This window comes from Nannobrachium achirus (assembly GCF_963921795.1).
Source record: "Nannobrachium achirus genome assembly, chromosome: 2".
Classification (NCBI taxonomy): Eukaryota; Metazoa; Chordata; class Actinopteri; order Myctophiformes; family Myctophidae; genus Nannobrachium; species Nannobrachium achirus.
The window spans coordinates 65,959,627-65,979,241 of NC_137811.1; the positions used below are offsets into that span (position 1 = coordinate 65,959,627).

Below are 19,615 nucleotides of genomic sequence, written 5' to 3' on the forward strand. Positions count from 1 at the left end.
ATGCTTTCCTCACCTACTGTGATCCTCCAGCCCTATGGACTCCCTGTCTATCCGCAGACAGCCTCATGCTACCCCAGCCTAGTTCAGGTAAACACTCGCCTTCAACTGCCTTCTTAATAGCTGCGAATTTGAATTTAACCCCCATTGTCTCTCTCTCTCAACATGTGTAACTGTAGAGTAACCCTCGGTTGCCAGGCCAACAACATCACTAACAGGCTAAAAAGTGGGGAGGGCAATCAAGAGTCAGAGACAAATAGGTAGCCTGATAATGTTCCTGTTGACTCCATGGGAAATGTACATGAATATTTACACACGCTAAATGCGGCATGTGGATTAACTGTTGTTCTCTCTGAATACACCTGCTGATGTCTCATTTGTCACATTGACTTATTGTGACTCACTGTCCCATATGTAGTGGCCAGAGACACAGAATAATGTATTTGCGTACAAATAATCGTAAATAACTGAATCGATGTTAAATGGAGGAACAGGCTTTCATTCTTGGGGGATAAGCTATCCGTGGCGTAAACTTTTTTCTGATCCCCAAAAAGACTTACTGCTTGTTGATACGAGTCAAGCATGGCTTTTAATTTAGTTTTCAGATGCATTATAAATAATAAATAACCCATGCATGCATGGGATACTATATTAGAGTAGTGACAAGCCAGAGGAGGCCTAGTGCCAGCCGGCTGGACCAAATACATTTCAACAGATCTTATTTATTTCATTTCAAGGACACATACAGGGTTATCTTTAGTGCTCTGGTCTCTCTACTGTGATGCCAACATGTTGCGCACGCGTGCGTGCATGTGTGTGAGTGTGTGTGTGTGTGCGCGTGTGTGTGTGTGTGTGTGTGTGTGTGTGTGTGATCACTGTTCACGCCTCTCTGTGTAAGCGGTCCCAGACATACCAGTACTGATACAATGCGTCTGGAATCCATCTACCTTGTCTCTTCTGTTCACTCCAGCTGTATTTTTAGAACTCCTTTGCCGGGGCAGATAATCACGGGGGCCAGATTCTGTTGACTGTAGTCTTTGGATGCTTCAGATGGAGAGAAGAAATTATAATTGTCCTAATTGAACCGCAAGTTGAAGCAATGTTGTTTTTTTGTACCTCCTGACCTATTCTGATTCTGATTCTGATTCTTACTATATCTCTTGTCCCCTACGTCTGTTCCTGAACCGTATCTCACATGGCCATTCGAGGATCACAGGAATATCTGTTCGCTTTTGCCTTTTTTTGACCGTTGTATTCTTTATTACTACACAGTGAAATCCTTGAGATTGCTGTGAGTGATAATGATGCCAGCTAAATGACCTAAAATCCAAAGTTTAAAGCAATGAGAGATACACAGACTGAACTATTAAATATCCTCTGGAAGTTTTCTTTAACCTTTTGAGCCCTATATACTTATTTGTACAACGAATAGGGGGACAGTAGGAGTTTCCGGGTAGCTCAGTCAGTAGATCACTCGCTATAATGGGTTCTGAATCCTGTCAGCCAAGTCAGTGTATAGTAAGTAGCACGACTTGGTTAACTAGTGCAGTAGCCCAAGTACTGGGAGTGGGAGCTGATGATGGTAGGTGTTGCGCTCCACCTCAGCAATCCATCTCCCAGGGGTCTAGTGCATCAAAACGTACTTACCGGTACTTAACTTAATGCACAGGTTCAGTTCTGCATCATGCATGAAACACAGTCTGTTTCATTGCTTGCAATCTGCAATTTTTGAACATTTCGAAAATGTTCTTTGACAAAATGACACGCCTTTAACGACATGCCCAAAATAGGGGAACTCGGTTGAAAGTGGTTAATTCCATGTGAGAATAATGGTATTTTCCAGCAGGCATGCGTGGATGGTTTAGTGCTAAACTGGCCAACGCTCAAAAGGCCACATCTGCAGTTGCTGTCATCCGAGTACGAATCCCCTGACAGCTGTCCCAGCATGCACCTGGCCCTGAATCGTTGACCTTTGGCCCTAGAGCTGACAGCTGAGGAGGGGGAGGAAGGAAAGTGGTAACAAATGGTGTTCAGAAAAAGACAGGAGCGCGGAGGAGACGAGACACGACACATAAGTGCTGCATGTGTTTGCTGACGCTGTGATACTGTGATACAGGGCTTGGGGGAGATAAGTGGGAGACCACACAAAGAAGGAGATAGGTTAGCAGTGGTATCAGATACGTTCTGTTATCTCCTCCTCTCTGTCGCCTTCTGTCTCCCTGGTGGAGTTTGAGGTGGGCAGCTGATGGTTGCTGGGTAGAGCACAGACATGCAGTAGGTCTGCAGTGACACCGGCACTGAACAGGGCTGAGACGTAAAGAGGATCCAAGGCCCTGAGCAGGGGTCTTCAACAGGGGGTCTGGGACTCCGGGGGGGTCCTTCAAATCTTTGTGTGATAGAAACCTTTTTTCTCCCTTTTTATATTAACCACTTTAACCCTAACGTCCATATGCTGAGAACTTTAATAGCAGATCTACAAGCGCTGCGAGGCGTTGTGAGGTTGTAGATCGGCTATTTTCGGCAAAGAGGTTTGGTGTAGAGAGGGACTAAGTACAGAGTGAAAGGTCAAGTTTATTAAGTGTTGACTGTTCAAGTGGTTACATATCTGATAACACAAATTGACATGAATCCAAAATACACTGATGATTGTGCCGTCAAACGATGAAACTATATGGAATCTGGGGGTCCCTGCTTCATCTCTCTCTCAGCTAAGGGGTCCTTGGCCTGAAAACATTGAAAAGACCCCTTGAGTTAAGACCAAGGGACCAAGAGAGGTGACATATACAAGACCCGAGTACTGTGTAGCATTCAAGAGAGCATCAAGCCAGGAAAAGAAACGTGCAGTCAAGATAACATATCAGTTCAATCATGTTCGTCCTTTGTCTGTCTGTCTGTCTTTAATTCCTGCCAACTCTTTAGAGTTTAGAGCAACAGCTGATGGACAGACAGGGGCGTCACACCAAATTCTGGGCCCTGGGTACAAGGATTCACTGCGGGCCCCCCATGAATGTTAACTATTGAAAAATAGCAGATATACAAGCTCACAGCGCGGCACATTTGAAAAATCTTGAAAATGTGTGAAAGAAACCTATGTCAAGGACCCCCAAGATGATATGTATTTGGCCACGGACCCCGATCTCAAAATATTTAGTTCCAGGGACCCCCAGAAGCAAAATTTGAGTTAGAAATGTTCGCTTAAAAAATACATATATCCAAAGATTTTCACACATTTTCACGACTTTTCAAAAATAGCAGATCTACAAGCTCGCAGCGCGGCACTCGGTGCCGCGCTGTGAGCTTGTATATCTGCTATTTCTCAATAGATAAAGTTATTAGGCCCCGGTAACTCAGTCCCACTTTCCTACCCCTTGTGACGCCCCTGTGGACAGATATATGGGCGGGAGAGGGGCAGGAGACAGAGCTGTTAAATCACACCAAAGCCTCACTAGATCAAAAAGCTCATGGTGGGATTCATTAGCATGTGATGTGGATGCCAGCCTGCCTTGCAGTAGTAAAATGCAGAATTATCCCTGATGGGTTGAATGAATCCTTGTGGCTCACTGGCTCAGTATGCTAACATGCACTTGGTTAAAGATCTCAATTGTGAATTTGTGACCTAGTCATAGGTTTCAGTCCAGCCCTGTTTACATACCAGTCACACAGGTCCAACGTTTGAGCCAATTCTCTCACCATTGTCCAATAAAACAAAAATGTACCGGGATAAAGACATCTTCCTGTCAAATAATTTATTAGACACTTTAGTTTAGGGACAGAAACGTAGACTTGGTTTAGGGGTGATGCTATACAACACTCTGCTGGCAGTGCTGGTACGTCTTTTAGAATAGAGCATATTCAGGGCAGTTTTCAACAACAATAAATACAGTACAACCATAGAAACATCCCCAATTCCTAGATCATAAGATACGATAAAGGTTTCTTAAGATAAGCAATTCATCATACGGAAAGGTCAGGGCTAACGGACAGTAATCCTGCAACGAGGCTTATTGAATGAAAATCATGTGACAGAATTCAAAGAATGATGTTTGAGCTCACTGGTCTGGGGCTGTTTGTTAATGTGAACAGAAAAACATGAATTAACCTTTCAAGAATGTATCGCAAAGCCTGTGTCACTTGTACATAATTATGATAGATGTACAAGTGAGGGGAAGAAGAAGGCGTTATGAGGATTGCTAAAGGTGCATAGCTCTCTCTGCTGTGGTATTCTTAGAGGTGACCTTTTGGCTGATATACTGGCCAGTGACAGTCAGAAAAAGTATTTACATTCGTAAATACCACATATTAAAGGGAGAGCTCTGTCTCGGTCACACACACACACACACACACACACGTGTGTGTGTGTGTGTGTGTGTGTGTGTGTGTGTGTGTGTGTGTGTGTGTGTGGGCGCGCGTGCACACAAAGTGTGAAGTGCAGGGAAGGAAGGGACAGCAGCAGGGGGACTGAGATGATTGGCGGGTACAAGTGACCACAGCTGGTGTGTGGCCCCCCTGTCCTGTGTCCTGTGGTAGTGGGTGTGATTGGTGGACGAGTAGCCGGCTAGAACTTATGTTGTCGGTGGGGGCGGGTAGTTGGCAGGCATTAAAACATGAGGCAGTTGTTGGACAATACAACAGAGAACAAGGAATGCAGTGACGGGGTAAGATATTCTTCTTGTGTGCATTATAAAGATTTGCATCATTCACCTCTGGCTTTGCTGTGTTTAAATTGAGATTTGAGGTGTAAGCACCTTGTGTCTGACTTTGACGTCTTTACTTTCTGACATTTGGGATGAGGGACTTGATGAGGTCTGTTGTTCAGCTTGTACAGATACAGCCTGTGACCACTTAATTAGTGTTTTTGTTTTTGTTTTTTAAACTGTTACTCTTTGTGGCCAGCACCAGCGACCGACAGGACGTGCGCAAAGTCGCAAACTTTACTTTTTAAACCATTTACTGTTTATGAACACAGAAATGTATTGGTTGAATGAATTGTGGGCATTCTTAGAAAAAACATTGAATTGAAAACATGTTGTGAGTCTTCTTTTTTTAAACTTGAGGTAATATCCTCCAAGCTTGGCTGGTGATTGTACTGTAGTGTAGACCTTTTTCACTCTACAGTTTGAACATTTATGCTGCTGTAAAAAGGTCACTTCAGGCTAGAGCCAGACCTTGGGATTGATTGATTGAATTTACCATTGCTTTTGCAAGATTATTAACAGTACAGTATAGTCAAAAGTCATGCTAAAAAGGATAACATGAAAAAGCCACAGGGGCTTGTTTCCATTCATGACCTGTTGTGATTTTAACAGTCCTGCATGGCAATTTGACGTAATACTGTATCTGTCATTATGGCTCTGATTAAAATGTAGCATATTTATAATTACACTAGTCTGCGTTGGGTGAGAACATCACCTAATTGCTTATAATGCATTGTATATATCCTTACATCTCAGAAATGTCTCTCTTTTTTGGTCTTAAAATGTATTGTACACATAAAAGAGAAGTATATTGTCATTTAAAGAACATTTGGCATGCTAATGGTTGTTTTAGATCAGTGGTTCCCCCAGGGGGCTTCTTTGGATGGTCCCTAGATGGTGCCTTTGAAATAACAATTTAAGGACTTTCAAGACTTTTTTTTAATACCTCAACAAAAAAAGGGGGAAGAAAGACCATTATAGCATCAAAAGTAATCAACAAATCAAATAATAGCCTATAAGAAAGAGGCAAACATTTTGAAAATAACAGATCTACATGCTCACAAGGCAAGGCGTTGTGAGCTTGTAGATCTGCTATTTTCCCCATATTGATGTGGAACGGAGTCAAACTAAATTGAATGCCTCAACTCCTACACTGCCAACTTAAGTGCTATGATAATCTTTTGGTCACGGCCTGAAAAGGTTTTGACAGAATAGTAAATATTGACCAGGGGACTGCTACTGCGTCCGAATGCGGCTCAAAGGGACTTCAGCCAATCACACGCTGGCAGGGTGGGGTTTGTCAAAATGCGGCTTCATATCGCCATCATGCGTTTAGATCATAATATGTGACACGTGACTCCTCCCCTTCCTCTCCACAGCAAGGCCCCGCCCCAGAGGGGGGTCCCGGGGGCGGAGACCCCACCTTGCCCCAGGTCTATGGCCCGCCTCCCGCCTATCCGCCGGGCCAGGCCCAGCCCACGGCCGCGGGAAGACTGCCTCAGCTGGACTTTAACCCCGCCCATCCCGGTTCCGAATACGCGGAACACCACCAGCTCAGGGTCTACCAGGGGCCGCAACACGAGGGGGTGGAGACTCTGTCATCCAATAGCACGGTAAGGACGGTGCGATAGCTCTGATGCAGGTATAACTTTTCTTTTGTTTTATTTTTTTATTTTAAATACACCATTTATTTATAATAATAATATGCATAGTACAGATCCATCTAAAAAAATTAATATTGTGTCAAAGTACATTTTCTTGAAACTTTCATATATTTTTTGAAACTTTCATTATGTTCTAGACACATTGCACATTCAATGAATTCTTCCAAACTTTTTTTTTATTTATTTTTTTATGGCACACAGCTACATCAAGTCAAAAATATTAAAATATTACACAAAGTGACCACTCAAAACAAGGATTTATAATAGAGAATTTATTGTCAACCTTCTGAAGTCAGAGTTGCTTGAAGTCCAGTGGGAAGTTTCTGCAGTCAGTTATGATTTGGGGTGCTAGGGCATCTGCAATGCTTTTTTACCCAAAATCCTAATTTCTTTAGATGGATCTGTATGCATTCCTTGGGTTAATACATATTCAGTAAGGTTAGAGTGCTGTGTGCGTATGCATATCTCCTTCTCCTAGTAAAGGAACATGACAAGATAGGGTTTCTTAGATCTATATTTAGAGCCCCGCACTTCCATGTCTGTCTCCGTACAAGGAAACATCCCTGACACTCAGTAGAGAAAATTGGGGGACAGCTGAGAGAGGGGCCTGTTGTTGTTGAAAATGACCCCCACCCTTGTCTTATTTATCTGGGAATGAAAGTGATGATAATCTGTCTGTGTGATTTTGTCTTTCACTTAGACTACAAGTCAAATTGAGGAAAATGTATATCGTTAAAGATTCATGTTTTAGTATGTGGTGTAACAACAGTGTTGATGAAGTTATTCCTGTAACAATAACTACACTGGGTGGACATGTGGTCTAAGTGAACATGAATCGAGTTTGGTGATGTAACTAAGTAGGCTGTTTCCCTTATCGTGTCACAACACAGCACACAACATTCAGGACCTCCTTCAAGGCAACATGATGCATCTAAATGTCATAGGAACAAGACAAAAATAGATGAACTGTTTATATATACAGTACTGGATCTGGGGCATCGCATCTATTTTGACATGTTAACATTTAACCCATTTAGAACGGGTACACATTATAGTGTATCATTATTTTATGCTTTAACTATTGAAAAATAGTAGATATACAAGCTTGTAGATATGCTATTTTTGAAAAATCGTGAAAAATCGCGGTGCCGCGTTGTGAGCTTGTATATCTGCTATTTTTCACTGGTTAAAGCATTAAATAATCCTAGGCCTAATGAAGCTAAGCTGTCGCCATCGAACCACAGGGACGTATGCCTGCTTATATATGCAACCCGAAAGCGAGCATATTCATTTCCCACAGCACAAATGAAACATCTAGCACAAAGGCACAAAGAGAAAGATCATGCACGCGGGGGGCTACGTATAAGGATTCCTCTTCATACTCTCGTAACCAGTGTTTTGTGGCCCCGTTTATATATTCCATTACTATAGCCTACAAGGTCCGTCCTGATTTTCGGGGGGAAAACTTGAGACGTCGCCACCGGCGAGGGGGGGGTCAAAGGCCGCCTGGATGACCCCCCTCCCCCTCTGAAATATCACCCAGGTCCAGAAAACTACCCATGCATCGTGACATGACACCACCAACAACACCACCCTACCACCCCTCTCCCTGTCTTCCCTCTACCCCACCCATATGTCCCATCTATGACATAGTCCGGTCAATCTGTGGTTTTACCCCAAAAGAAATTGCAATGGTAATCATTCAGGGTTTTTTTCATGATCCTTTGGGTCATCCAAATAACATGTTAAAAGTTGTGAATTATATATTTAGTGGATCGAGGTAAATTCAGGGGGTTCAAGTTTGGGTCCCATCACTTACTATACAAGAAAAAAAGACCCCCCCCCCAAAAAATAAATAATCTTCTTTAAGTAGCATGTGAGGGGTCTAACTACGTTTTTTTTTTTCATGATTCTGAATCCATTGCAAGCATATGGTATAGTGATGAGTCATCACTTTTAACAGTTTTGTTGGGGTCCATTTTAGCACAAGGAATGTTTTTCTTGCAAAACAAATGCTTGCAATGGATTCAGAATCATGAAAAACCCGAAGTTAGATCCCTCACATGCTAATTAAAGAAAAACATTTTTCTTCCTGTATAGTAAGTGATGGGACCCATCCTTGAACCCCCTGAATTTACCTTGATCCACAAAATGTATAATTCACAACTTTTAATATATGATGCAGGAGGGTATTTTGACCAATAAAAACTATATCACATTACTATTGCAATTTCTTTTGGGTTGGGCCTTTTTTTTGTTGCTTAGATTGACTGGCCTACCCCCCGGTCGCTGTGAGACTCGGTCACTTAGTGTTGCTACCCCAGAATTGTGGATGCTGCCTTGCCGAGGTGAAAAGTTGTTTTGACTTATTTTCATATTTACAAATCCTGCCTACGCCCTACAGATGTCTGTGGTAGAAATGGAGAGGTATTCTCTCAATGATTCTCTGCTGTGAGCCTGTGACACTAATTGTTTTCTTTTGACTGCCTGTTGCAGAATTTCCCATTTTAAAAACATGGAAGTGCGCTCTTCTTTGCTGCTGATTGCTGAGCACGCTTCAGTGTGAAATTCAGCACGAGCTGTCAAAAAAATAAACATTTTAAATAGTCGCTTCACAGCGGGATACCATTTTACCACATTATACCAACTATCATTTTACTACAGTCATTCGTAGGAACACGTCAATAGATACGCTCAAACTTGAATCACAACATTGGACAATAAGTCAAAAACACAACCTTTGCCCGGTAACCCCAGTCGCACCATGTGACGAGACCCGAGCTACAGTTATGGGGGGATGTCAGAGGTGGTGCTACCCCCCTACCCCTCCCCCCACCCCCACCCACACTCTTAGCCTGTGTCTGGGTTTTCTTTTGCGAGTGAATGTATTGGTGTGTGATGATGATACACTGCTGTCTACTGGTAGTTATAGCCGATGGCAAGCCAACGTACTGCAATACAGTAGCCTGTGTGCACTGTGTGAATGTGTGTCTCTGTATCTGTTCCCCCACGTATTAATGATGCCCCCCACCCACCTTTAACCCCTGGCAGAAACCGCAGCACCGTGACCCCCAGACTGACCCTTTGGAACGTTCTCTTTTGACCTCTGCCCCCCACCCCCCCCCACCCCCTCTTTCCTTTTCAAGCTTTTTGCACAACTTCCTGCCTTGTTCTATTTATTTATTACTGTACTTCTGTCTTGTCGCTCGCTCTCTCTCTCTCTCTCTCTCTCTCTCTCGCGATCTGGCGTTTGCCAACTCAAATCTTTGCTTCTGGGCTCCCTGGAACAAAGTATATTGAGATCCGCTGCCAAATACATGTCATTTTGGGAGTCCTTGACATGAGAACCACTGATATAGGCCGATTCTACAAATGTCTTCTAAATCGTAACAGTTTTCTGAAAGAATTCTATGTCAGTGGTTCTCAAACTTTGTCATGTCAAGGACCCCCAAAATGATATGTATTTGGTCGAGGACCCCATCCCAAAATATTTTGTTCCAGGGACCCCCAGAAGCAAACATTTGAGTTAAAAATGTTCACTCTAAATTTGGGTCTTAAGCCAGATGCAGAATACCTATTCTGCATCTAGCTTAGGGCATCAGACCCGTTGGCAAACGCCAGGTCGCCTCTCTCTCATCTTCTCTCTCTGTCTCTCTCTCTCTTTCTCTCTCTCTCTCTCTCTCTCTCTCTCTCTCTCTCTCTCTCTCTCTCTCTCTACTGTGTCTACATTGTGTCTACATAGGCATATGTAGCTAGCTATACCTGTCTATAATAAAATGCAGGGATAGCTATATTAGAATTAAAAACATGTCCAAGATATATTTCTACTGTAGGGGCCTATAGCATTTGTATCCTTTAAGTTCTTTTTCATTTTCCTTTCACATGCGCTCTGCTCCCTCTCACACCGCTGAAGCTCACTCTGTTTTTATTTTTGCCTTTTTTTCCCCCCCCTGTTCTGTTTTCCACTCTCTTATTCCGATTTTGACCAAAACAAAATCCGTAACATGTTTTCTTTGCAACATGTGATGATGATGCAGGATGACCAACAACCCCACACATACACACACACTGGCATCGTGATGCATTGTGGGAGATTGGGTGTTTTGGTTTTTTGGCACAACTGTTCTGCATGGGGGATAGCAGTTTACACTGTGCAGCACTCACCAGAGTGTTATTACCATTCATCACTATACTGCTTACTATGTTTGATTATTCATGTAAGGTCTGTAGCAAGGTAAAAGGAGGCCGTGTCCTCCACTGACTGTCAGAGAAGCTTGGAAACCTCTATATCGTCGTTGTCGGGTGTGTAAACCTTGTATGTCCAAAACCGTTCGTTTTGCATTTATCCTTTTAAAAATGATTCAAACTAGTGAAAACAGCCGATCTACAAGCACACAACGCCTCGCACCGCGAGGCGTTGTGTGCTTGTAGATCTGCTGTTTTCACTACTTTTGTGCGACGGCCTTGTATGGTGAAGCAGGGCTTTACTTTGCGATAACATGTACACATTTGAAACTTGGAGATACGAGGTTTCTGCCCGACAGTGACGATATGTCTGTGTCTATTGAGCATAGCAGTGGTTGTGGTTTACTGATGCCAACAAAAACATCTCCCATTCATTTCCCCCATAGACTTTACAAAAAGATTTATAAAAATTATGTTAAGCCTAGAACCAAGCCATCCAGGATGTCAGTGAATCATGACCATAAAAACTTTGATCCTGTGAAAAAAAGAAATATTTGAATATTAAATTATTTGATATACTACATTAATAACATAATAAATACAATTTGTTTAGCAATCTTTCATTTTGTTCTTTTCACAGAATCAAAGGTTTCATGATCACTGTACATTTACTCAAGTACTGTATCACTTTGAGGATTTCTTACTTTACTGGAGTATTTAAAAATGTCTATAGTCTACTTTTACTTCTACTAGAGGTACATTTTACTCCACTACAATTATATTAAAACTTTACTAGTTACTTTGTAGATTTTGATTATTTGCCACTTCATTCCTATTTTATACTTAAAAGATTACAAATGCGTCATATCGCGAGCTGCTATTTTCAAAATACACATTTGAGACTTCTGCATAACTAGTACTTTTACTTTTGGTACTTTAAAGGAGTAGTTCACCCCCAAAATGACTTTTTTTCTATTGATTACTCATGCCATGGAGAGTAGAGTTCAATAATATTTTTTGGTTTTTGTCACATTCCTAAGACAAAAAATTGATTTGAGTAAATTTACCCCCATTGATTCCGGATGGTGACCCGTTTCGAAACGGGTCACCATCCGGAATGAATGGGGGTAAATTTATTGTTATCACATTTTTGTCTTAGGAATGTGACAAAAAACTAAAAATATTATTGAACTCTACTCTCCATGGCATGAGTAATCAATAGAAAAAAAGTCATTTTGGGGGTGAACTACTCCTTTAAGTATATCTTGATGCCAATACTTCTGTACTTTTACTCAAGTAAATTTTGATTACAGGTCTTTTACTTACGTATAACAGAGTATTTCTGCATTGCAGTATTGACACTTTTGCTTAAGCAAACAATTTGAGTACTTTTCCCACCACTGTCTCCTGGTTGGTAGTGCGGTATACACAGTATGTTGGTTGTTATTCTCTCTAACGGGCATGTTAATAGACGCCTAACTAAAAATGGAGCCCTGTTCACGCCTCCTCACAGTTTGCCTGAGAAGAATTAAGCACTGGGTGCTGAATGCTGGTTGACCTTGGTTTTGATCACCTGACCTCCATGAAAATGATCAATGTGTTGTACTAAAGTTTGATTTATACTCCAGAGTACGACCGCGTTGCTTTGCATACCAGATCAGATCTTGTCTGCAAGAAGCGACATGTACGGATGGACTACTGTATAAATCAAGCTTCATGCAACTTCTCACTCAATTCACGTTTTCATTGAATAAACGCAGAAAGTTTCTGGGAGAGAAAAAAAAAAGATACAATTTGACCGGGAAATCCAAGTGAGATTTCCAACAAACCGATTCTGAGACAGTCGACCATAAGTGATCTCCCGCATGCACAAGTATACACATGTCTGTTCTTTAGATTTGTTTATAATTGCATCAAATCTGTGCTTGCTCTTTTCATTGAAAACGCATTGTTTTTTTATCTTCACACCTCCTCCCACCTCCCCTATACTCCTCCTTTCTACGTTCGTCGTGTTCTTTCTGTGTTCTTTTTGTGTTTGTCTCCTCTCTTCTTCTCGTCCGTTCCTCTGTCATCATCTCTCCTTTTTTTGCTTTGGCTACGTCTCTCTACCTTCTCTTCTTCCTCCTCTTCCCCCTTTCGTTGTCCTCCGCATCAGGATGACGCCCTGGTCCCTGTGACCTCCGACCCCCAGTCTCTGAGCGTGTCCGTGGGGTCTGGGGGGGGCGGAGCGGGGAGTGAAGACGAGGACGGCTCGGGCAAGGCTCAGCCCAAACGGCTCCACGTCTCCAACATCCCCTTCAGGTTCAGAGATCCCGACCTCAGACAGATGTTTGGGGTAAAAGAGACGATGCTTTAATGTCAATGTGCTACTGTATACTCTGAGACTGTAATGTCAGGAAGTACACATTAAGACCTGGAACGCATTATTTATTACGCATTATTACTTTAACCATTATATTATGTTTTAACTATTGAAAAATAGCAGATATACAAGCTCAAAGTCTTTGAATATTTTTTACCCGATTCTATAAATGTCTTCTAAATCCTTCTTCTAAATCAGTGGTTCTCAAACGTTGCCGAAATTGATTTCCTTCTACTCTTTTGTCTTTTAGCAATTTGGTAAGATCTTGGATGTGGAAATCATCTTCAATGAGAGGGGATCCAAGGTGGGTTCTCTCACTAATAAAACAGCAGTATTGGTAGAGAAGATAAATAATATTCTTGTGCGATAAACCATCAACTTAAATGTAAACACAACTCCTCGCCTTTCTGACCTGCAGGGCTTTGGCTTCGTGACCTTTGAGAGTGCGATGGAAGCTGACCGAGCGAGAGAGAAACTGAACGGAACCATTGTGGAAGGAAGAAAAATCGAGGTGAGTCTGTCGACAAAGTTTGTTAATTTGACCTCTTCAATCCTAGCGTCCCTATATATTTTGTGTGTCTCATTATAGGCGAAGTCAAGAACTTAAAAACATTTTCAAAAATGTTCAAGATCGCCTATAATCGTTGTACGACCAAGTAGAGTTTCATGTAAGGAGTTGTTAACAGGAGTTGGCTGGTCATTTTGGTACTGTATATGGGTGTTGTGGAAAGCATACATGTAATCTATATCTGTGTGTTATATACCAGTGGTTCTCAAACCTTTTTGGTTGCAGTACCCCTTTATACTGATTTCTGAAGCCAAGTACCCCCTTCCCCTGACTACATCAAAAGTCCAGTTTTGATGTATATATTGTATGTTGTTCCCATACCAATATTTTAGCCTCTTGAACCCCATTGTCCCCGCCGGCGGGGGCAAAAGGTGTTGACCTCTGAACAGCTGTCAATAAATGTCAATAAATAAATAGAGACCAAATCAAACTACAATGTATTTGTTGATTATTGTTACAGTGGTCCTACAGCATAGTAATCAGCTGCCATTGTACTTTTCATCCATACATTACTCATATTACAGTATTATTACTACTTATTGTTACTCGTTTTTATCATTTTTCACCCTATACTTTAACATTACTAATATTACAGCACTACTCTCACTAAAACATCCGTAGAGTTTACATAGTTTGGAATATATTCATACAATTTTGCCTATCAATTGCTGACACCTTGGTGAACAATTTCTCTATTCACTATATATGTTTTCTATGAGGTCTTGAGGCTCATTCACTATTCAGAAGGCAAACTTTCCATAGGCGGAGGTCTTTTTCAATCATCTTTTCCTAGCTAAATGATCACAGCAGGACAATTTGGTTAGAGAAATGTGATGTTTACACTGTATTTGTGAATTTTCAGGGGTTAGCTGACATTTGGTGGGTCAAGAGTAGCCACAATCATTGTAGTTTTGTGTCCACAACTGTTCCAATTTGGGCATACATTTTAGGCGAATTTTTCCCCTGGACCTCCCTGAAAAATAAAACGGCATAATGGCAAATAAACATTGCTTTCTATTCAATAACAGTTGTAATTTGGTTTAACAATTTACATCTGAGCAGGTTCACACAAAGTCTGTCAATGTTTTATCATTGACCATAACACTAAAATACATATTCCCCTTTTCTAGTTCTCACGTACCCCCTGCAGTACCCCTGCGTACCCCTAGGGGTACACATACCCCTATTTGAGAAACACTGTTATATACTATATATCTTGAGCTCATTGACACACATTCATATGGAAATATCATCGTCACCCTCTAGCCAGTAATAATAGTTTTCACTGCCTTTTTCCTTTGTCCTCAGGTGAATAACGCCACGGCCAGAGTTGTCACAAAGAAGCCCCAGACACCTCTGGTGAACGGTGAAGTTCCAAGTAAGACACCTTGTATCATTCAGGGAACATTTGTTGGGATTCTGGGTGTTTTACCATGAGAAATGCCACAGCTTGTCCACGTGTAGACATGAAGCTGTGAAGCTGTGTGTGTACACATTTTTACAGTCTATGGGTTGGTTCCCTTGACACATCACTGTGACATCGTAGGTGACATCACCTATGTAAAATCCATATATGGGTATTCCCCAGAATCCTTTTTATTCCCATATACGAAGATCCCTGATATCATCGCTATACATCACTGGCCAGATGGCCAAGACATGGCCCATATCTGTGTGGCTGGTTCAGATAGGGATCAGATAGGGCATAACATATATTGTATGTTGTGATGTCATTGGAACCACTCTAACAGAATCCCCTTTATGCCCATATATGGAGATCCCTGATGTCATCAATAGTAAGCCCATATCTAACAGGACTTCATATGGGAATGCCCATATATGGAGGAAGACAGCCCATATCTGTGCGGCTGGTTCAGACAGGGATCTCCATGTATGGGCAATGGCATAAAAGGGATGTACTATATACAGTACAAGGATCTCCATATGGGTAAATGGTCCGATATACATCACTGGCCAGATGGCCCTGAGGTGTCTTACTAGTAGTATAGTACACCCAGCGTAACACTATATCTGTTTTCTTTTTTTCTTTCTTTCTTTCGCTGTAGCTTCTGGATGGAAGATCAACCCAGTCATGGGAGCAATGTATGCACCTGAACTCTACACTGGTAAGGACAAATCAACTCATTTAATGCACATTATTTCAAATGGTTATGGCCCATAATGGTGTTTTAGCCTGCACAAATGTATCAAATGTTCCCCATTTAATTTCAATATGGTATAATATGTATTACATTCTGTCACCTCACTATTCTCTGCTGTTGGTTTTGGCTTGTCTCTCTTTTCCTGTCCATTCAGTTGCCAGTTTCCCCTACCCAGTGCCCACGCCCACCCTTGCCTATCGCGGCGCTGCGCTGCGGGGGCGGGGCCGGGCGGTCTACAACACCATTCGCTCTGCTGCTGCTGCAGCCACACCCACCGCTGTACCCGGTTACCCTGGGTAAGATGCCCCGCCTCCTGGCCCTTAACAAACTTCTGTCAATTACACACCCCATGAAGCCTTGAATTCATGGATTTCATTTGATTTTGCCGCATTCCTGTGCCAATAATTTGATGACCGGGTCATCCATCAGTAGGAGACTCAATAGGAGACTCTGCAAGTCTCCTACCGGAGACTCCGCCAGGCAGTCTGTGTAATTAATAGAAATAAAAAAATTTTTTGGGGTGAATTACTCCTTTAATGCTCATTTCATTCAAACAATATTTCTTGATTTATGTTTTCTTAGAATGGTGTACCAAGATGGATTGTATGGAGCAGAAGTCTATGTAAGTGTCTTCAAGTACACACGTTTTGTAAATGCTGTTGAATTAAAATTCTCCATTAAAGAAAGTCTCTATAATGTTGCTGGTTTGGTGAGATAATCATGTGACAATGTTTATGTATCTGTGCAACCAACCAGGGAGGCTACCCTGCAGCTTACAGAGTGGCCCAGTCAGCATCCGCAGCCACAGCAACCTACAGTGACGGGTAAGCAGCCAGACAACCATTCAACAATGACATCACACTCATAAAGTCAGTGTGAGCTTGAAGACACACTTTGTCCTGAAGTTCAGTTGTTGTTAAGAGTGATTCCATTTCTTGGAGTAGACATTTCAGTTTATGAAGAAAAAATAAAAAATAAAATAAGAAATAAATCCTATTGATATACAACTGCACATATTAACTATATGTGCAGTTGTTGTTTATCAAGAATCAAGAGGGCTGTATTGTCACTCACTCATGAAGGTACAATTAGAAGCAGTCCCACCGCTTTGTTGTCTTCAAGTTCAGGCTTAAGGAAAATACTATTCATATCATATACTTACCTTATAATACACCTATTTTGTCTAAGAGAAAAAGTGGAGAATGGAGACTGTTGTTGTGTAGTGGGTAAAATGGACATTGTTTATGCTGTAACTCAAAGAGCTCTTAATTATCCCCCATTTCTGTCTCTCTAGATATGGACGTGTTTACACAGCAGCTGCAGACCCCTACCACCACTCAGTTGGGCCGACGACGACATATGGAGTTGGAACAATGGTACGTCGTATGACATCCTAACAGTCCCAACCTTTTGCATTCATTTGAATAATGTCAGGACACAAGAGTGCACACTAGGGATGGGACGAGAATCGTTATTGTTGTTTATCGTGATTAAAAAATAATGCTCTCAATAATCTTGTATTTTAATTTATCGTGAAATCGTTCCCTGTCATACACTGGGATGGATATTGTTGAGCTGCAAATTCAGTACCACTCAAACCCTCTGTACTTGATAAAACGGACGTGTAAAGAGCGCATTTGGTACACTCTTATTTCCCTCTACACAAATCGATTCGCCAAAAAATAGCAGATCTACAAGCTCACAACGTGTTGCATTGCAACACGCTGTGAGCTTTTTTCCCTCCCCAGTACAGGGATGCTGGGGGTTCAAGTGGTTGACAAAAGTGGCATTTTAACTTTGAAGCATATTTCGATTATCGCGATGATTATCGTTAATCGCTAATATTCTTTCTTTGCCACAATAATGGTGACATGTCATTTGTATTTTCACATTGTCCCATCCCATAGAACACATCACAACTGCAGGAGCTCGGGGCTTATTTATCCATTCCATTTCAGGCCAGTTTGTACAGAGGGGGATACAACCGCTTTACACCTTACTGAGCCGGGGCCAGTGGAGCGCAACATTTTGAAGTCTCTCCTCTCTTGAGTCTGGGATTGGCTGATCCAAGGAAGGAACGCCGCAGACCGGGTCACGAGGTCAATCATTAAGCTATGGAACTGTGTTTGGGGAAGACCGCCACTTCCTGTCTGCATCGCAAACCTCTCCTCGAGAGACTAAACAGACTGCTATGTGTAAATAAATACCATAGGAGCGAATTACTATTTATTCTGCTGAAAGAATACTTAGTATCCAGGTGCAGGTTGTTTTTTTTCTAATTTATAGACAGTTGTTTAAAACCACTAGTTTTTACCACTGAGTGACATTTGAAGAGTTTGAAGAGCTTACTTACCGTGGCTTATAAAAGATTTGTTCCCATGGATGGTATTGTGGGTAGAAGGCTTGAAGCTATATTTTCGTCCATGCCTTACCCCTCGTCCCTAAACTTCTTTGCCTTTTCTTTTTACAATTTTGAAATACATTTGAAAAAAAAAAAATCAAATAGCCAATCTACATCGACATGTTGTAAGCTACTAGATCAGCTACTTGAAATATTAAAAAAATTGCAAAAGAGTTTAAGGATAAGAGGTGAGGCATGGACGAAAATAGAGCCCTTAGTATTCGATGCATTTTTATACCTGGTTTATGCTTCATCTTATGACAGAGCATAAATAAGGCATTTAAGAAATAGTTTTTATGATTGACTGGTCGAGGTGCAATAATAGACTGTGAGAACGAGTCCGATTCACATCCAGCGTTTTCGAGTTTTACAGGTCAAACTGTACAACTGGAGAACATTTTATACAATATTGAATCAGTTTTGGTGACTGATCAAAGCTGTTTTTGTGGAAGATGTGTGTGTGTGTGTGTGTGAGTGTGTGTGTGAGTGTGTGTGTGCGTGTGGGGGAGGGGTGAGAGAGAGAAACAATGTGAATGTAATTATCATCATTGTTCAGTTAACATAAAAGAGAGACATCTATGACACTATTATTATAGTTACTATTTGCCTGTAGAAATGGGACTTAACTGGATTTTTGTTACATTTTTTGCTTCTTTAACAATCTACCTCTCTTACATTTTAAACTTTTACAGGGCTCATTTGTAGTTATTCTCTGGACTATATCGTGTATATATATAAGCAGCATTTTCTTCTTTCCTTTTCCTGTATCTCACCTATACCTTCACTCAAATTCTTGTTCTCTCTTCAGTGCCTATACTTTGTTTTGTTAAATTCTTGCTTCACATAATACTGTATTCAGTATTTAGACGTCCATGTAGACAAGGCCGGGAACCTTGCAGTACATTTGTAGTATTTTCTACTGTTGGCCAAAGACAAGGAGGTGCTGGAATATGGGAATATAATGTACATTAATTTTACCGTATTCTGTATTAGGGTGCAGTCACACCCAACTTTGATTCTGCCTATTCAATGGGAATGGAGCGGTTTGTTGCCATTTGAAGATTTCGGCAAAAAACTATCAAAAAAACACTCCGTTCCCATTGTAAAGTATTGGCACAATCCGCCCTCATATAGGCAGAATTCAAGTTTGATGTGACCGCACATTGACACACGTGGCTTTAAAAAAAAACACATCATCAAACACATAATGTCATTCAGTTTTTCCTCTTTCAGACTATTCTCTCAGAGTGCCTTTTCTTTCTCTGGTCTAAACTGTGGAGACCTTCTTTACCTTATTGTTGTCCTTCTTTAGACCGTTTCTACTCTTTTCCTGTTTCCTTTCTGTCTTCACTGATGTGTGTTTGGTGTTTTTACCTCTGAATAAAACTCTCTTTCTGTTTCCCCTCTTTATACTCTTTTGTTGTTTCTGAACATTCTCTGGTCTCTCATCGTTCTTGCTTCTGATTTCCTCATCTTTCACTGTCCCTAAGGGTGTATTACTGTATATGCCACTGACGCCAAGGGCTACAGTATTTTCTACGTATGAGCAGATAAATATATTATCTCCTCTCCCTTTCATGTC

At 41.4% G+C, this 19,615-nt stretch overlaps 1 protein-coding gene across 1 annotated transcript; it reads left to right on the forward strand.

Annotated features, from left to right (window-relative positions):
* rbfox1l (RNA binding fox-1 homolog 1, like) lies at positions 1–17,635 on the forward strand (the record flags this gene model as incomplete). The annotated part of the gene is made up of 12 exons (XM_080744721.1): positions 1–87; positions 6,071–6,304; positions 12,696–12,875; positions 13,153–13,206; positions 13,321–13,413; positions 14,779–14,848; positions 15,537–15,596; positions 15,787–15,928; positions 16,215–16,254; positions 16,389–16,456; positions 16,927–17,008; positions 17,591–17,635. 12 exons carry the CDS (start codon positions 1–3, stop codon positions 17,633–17,635), a joined length of 1,155 nt encoding a protein of 384 aa, XP_080600847.1.
* Positions 17,636–19,615: the final 1,980 nt, after the last annotated feature.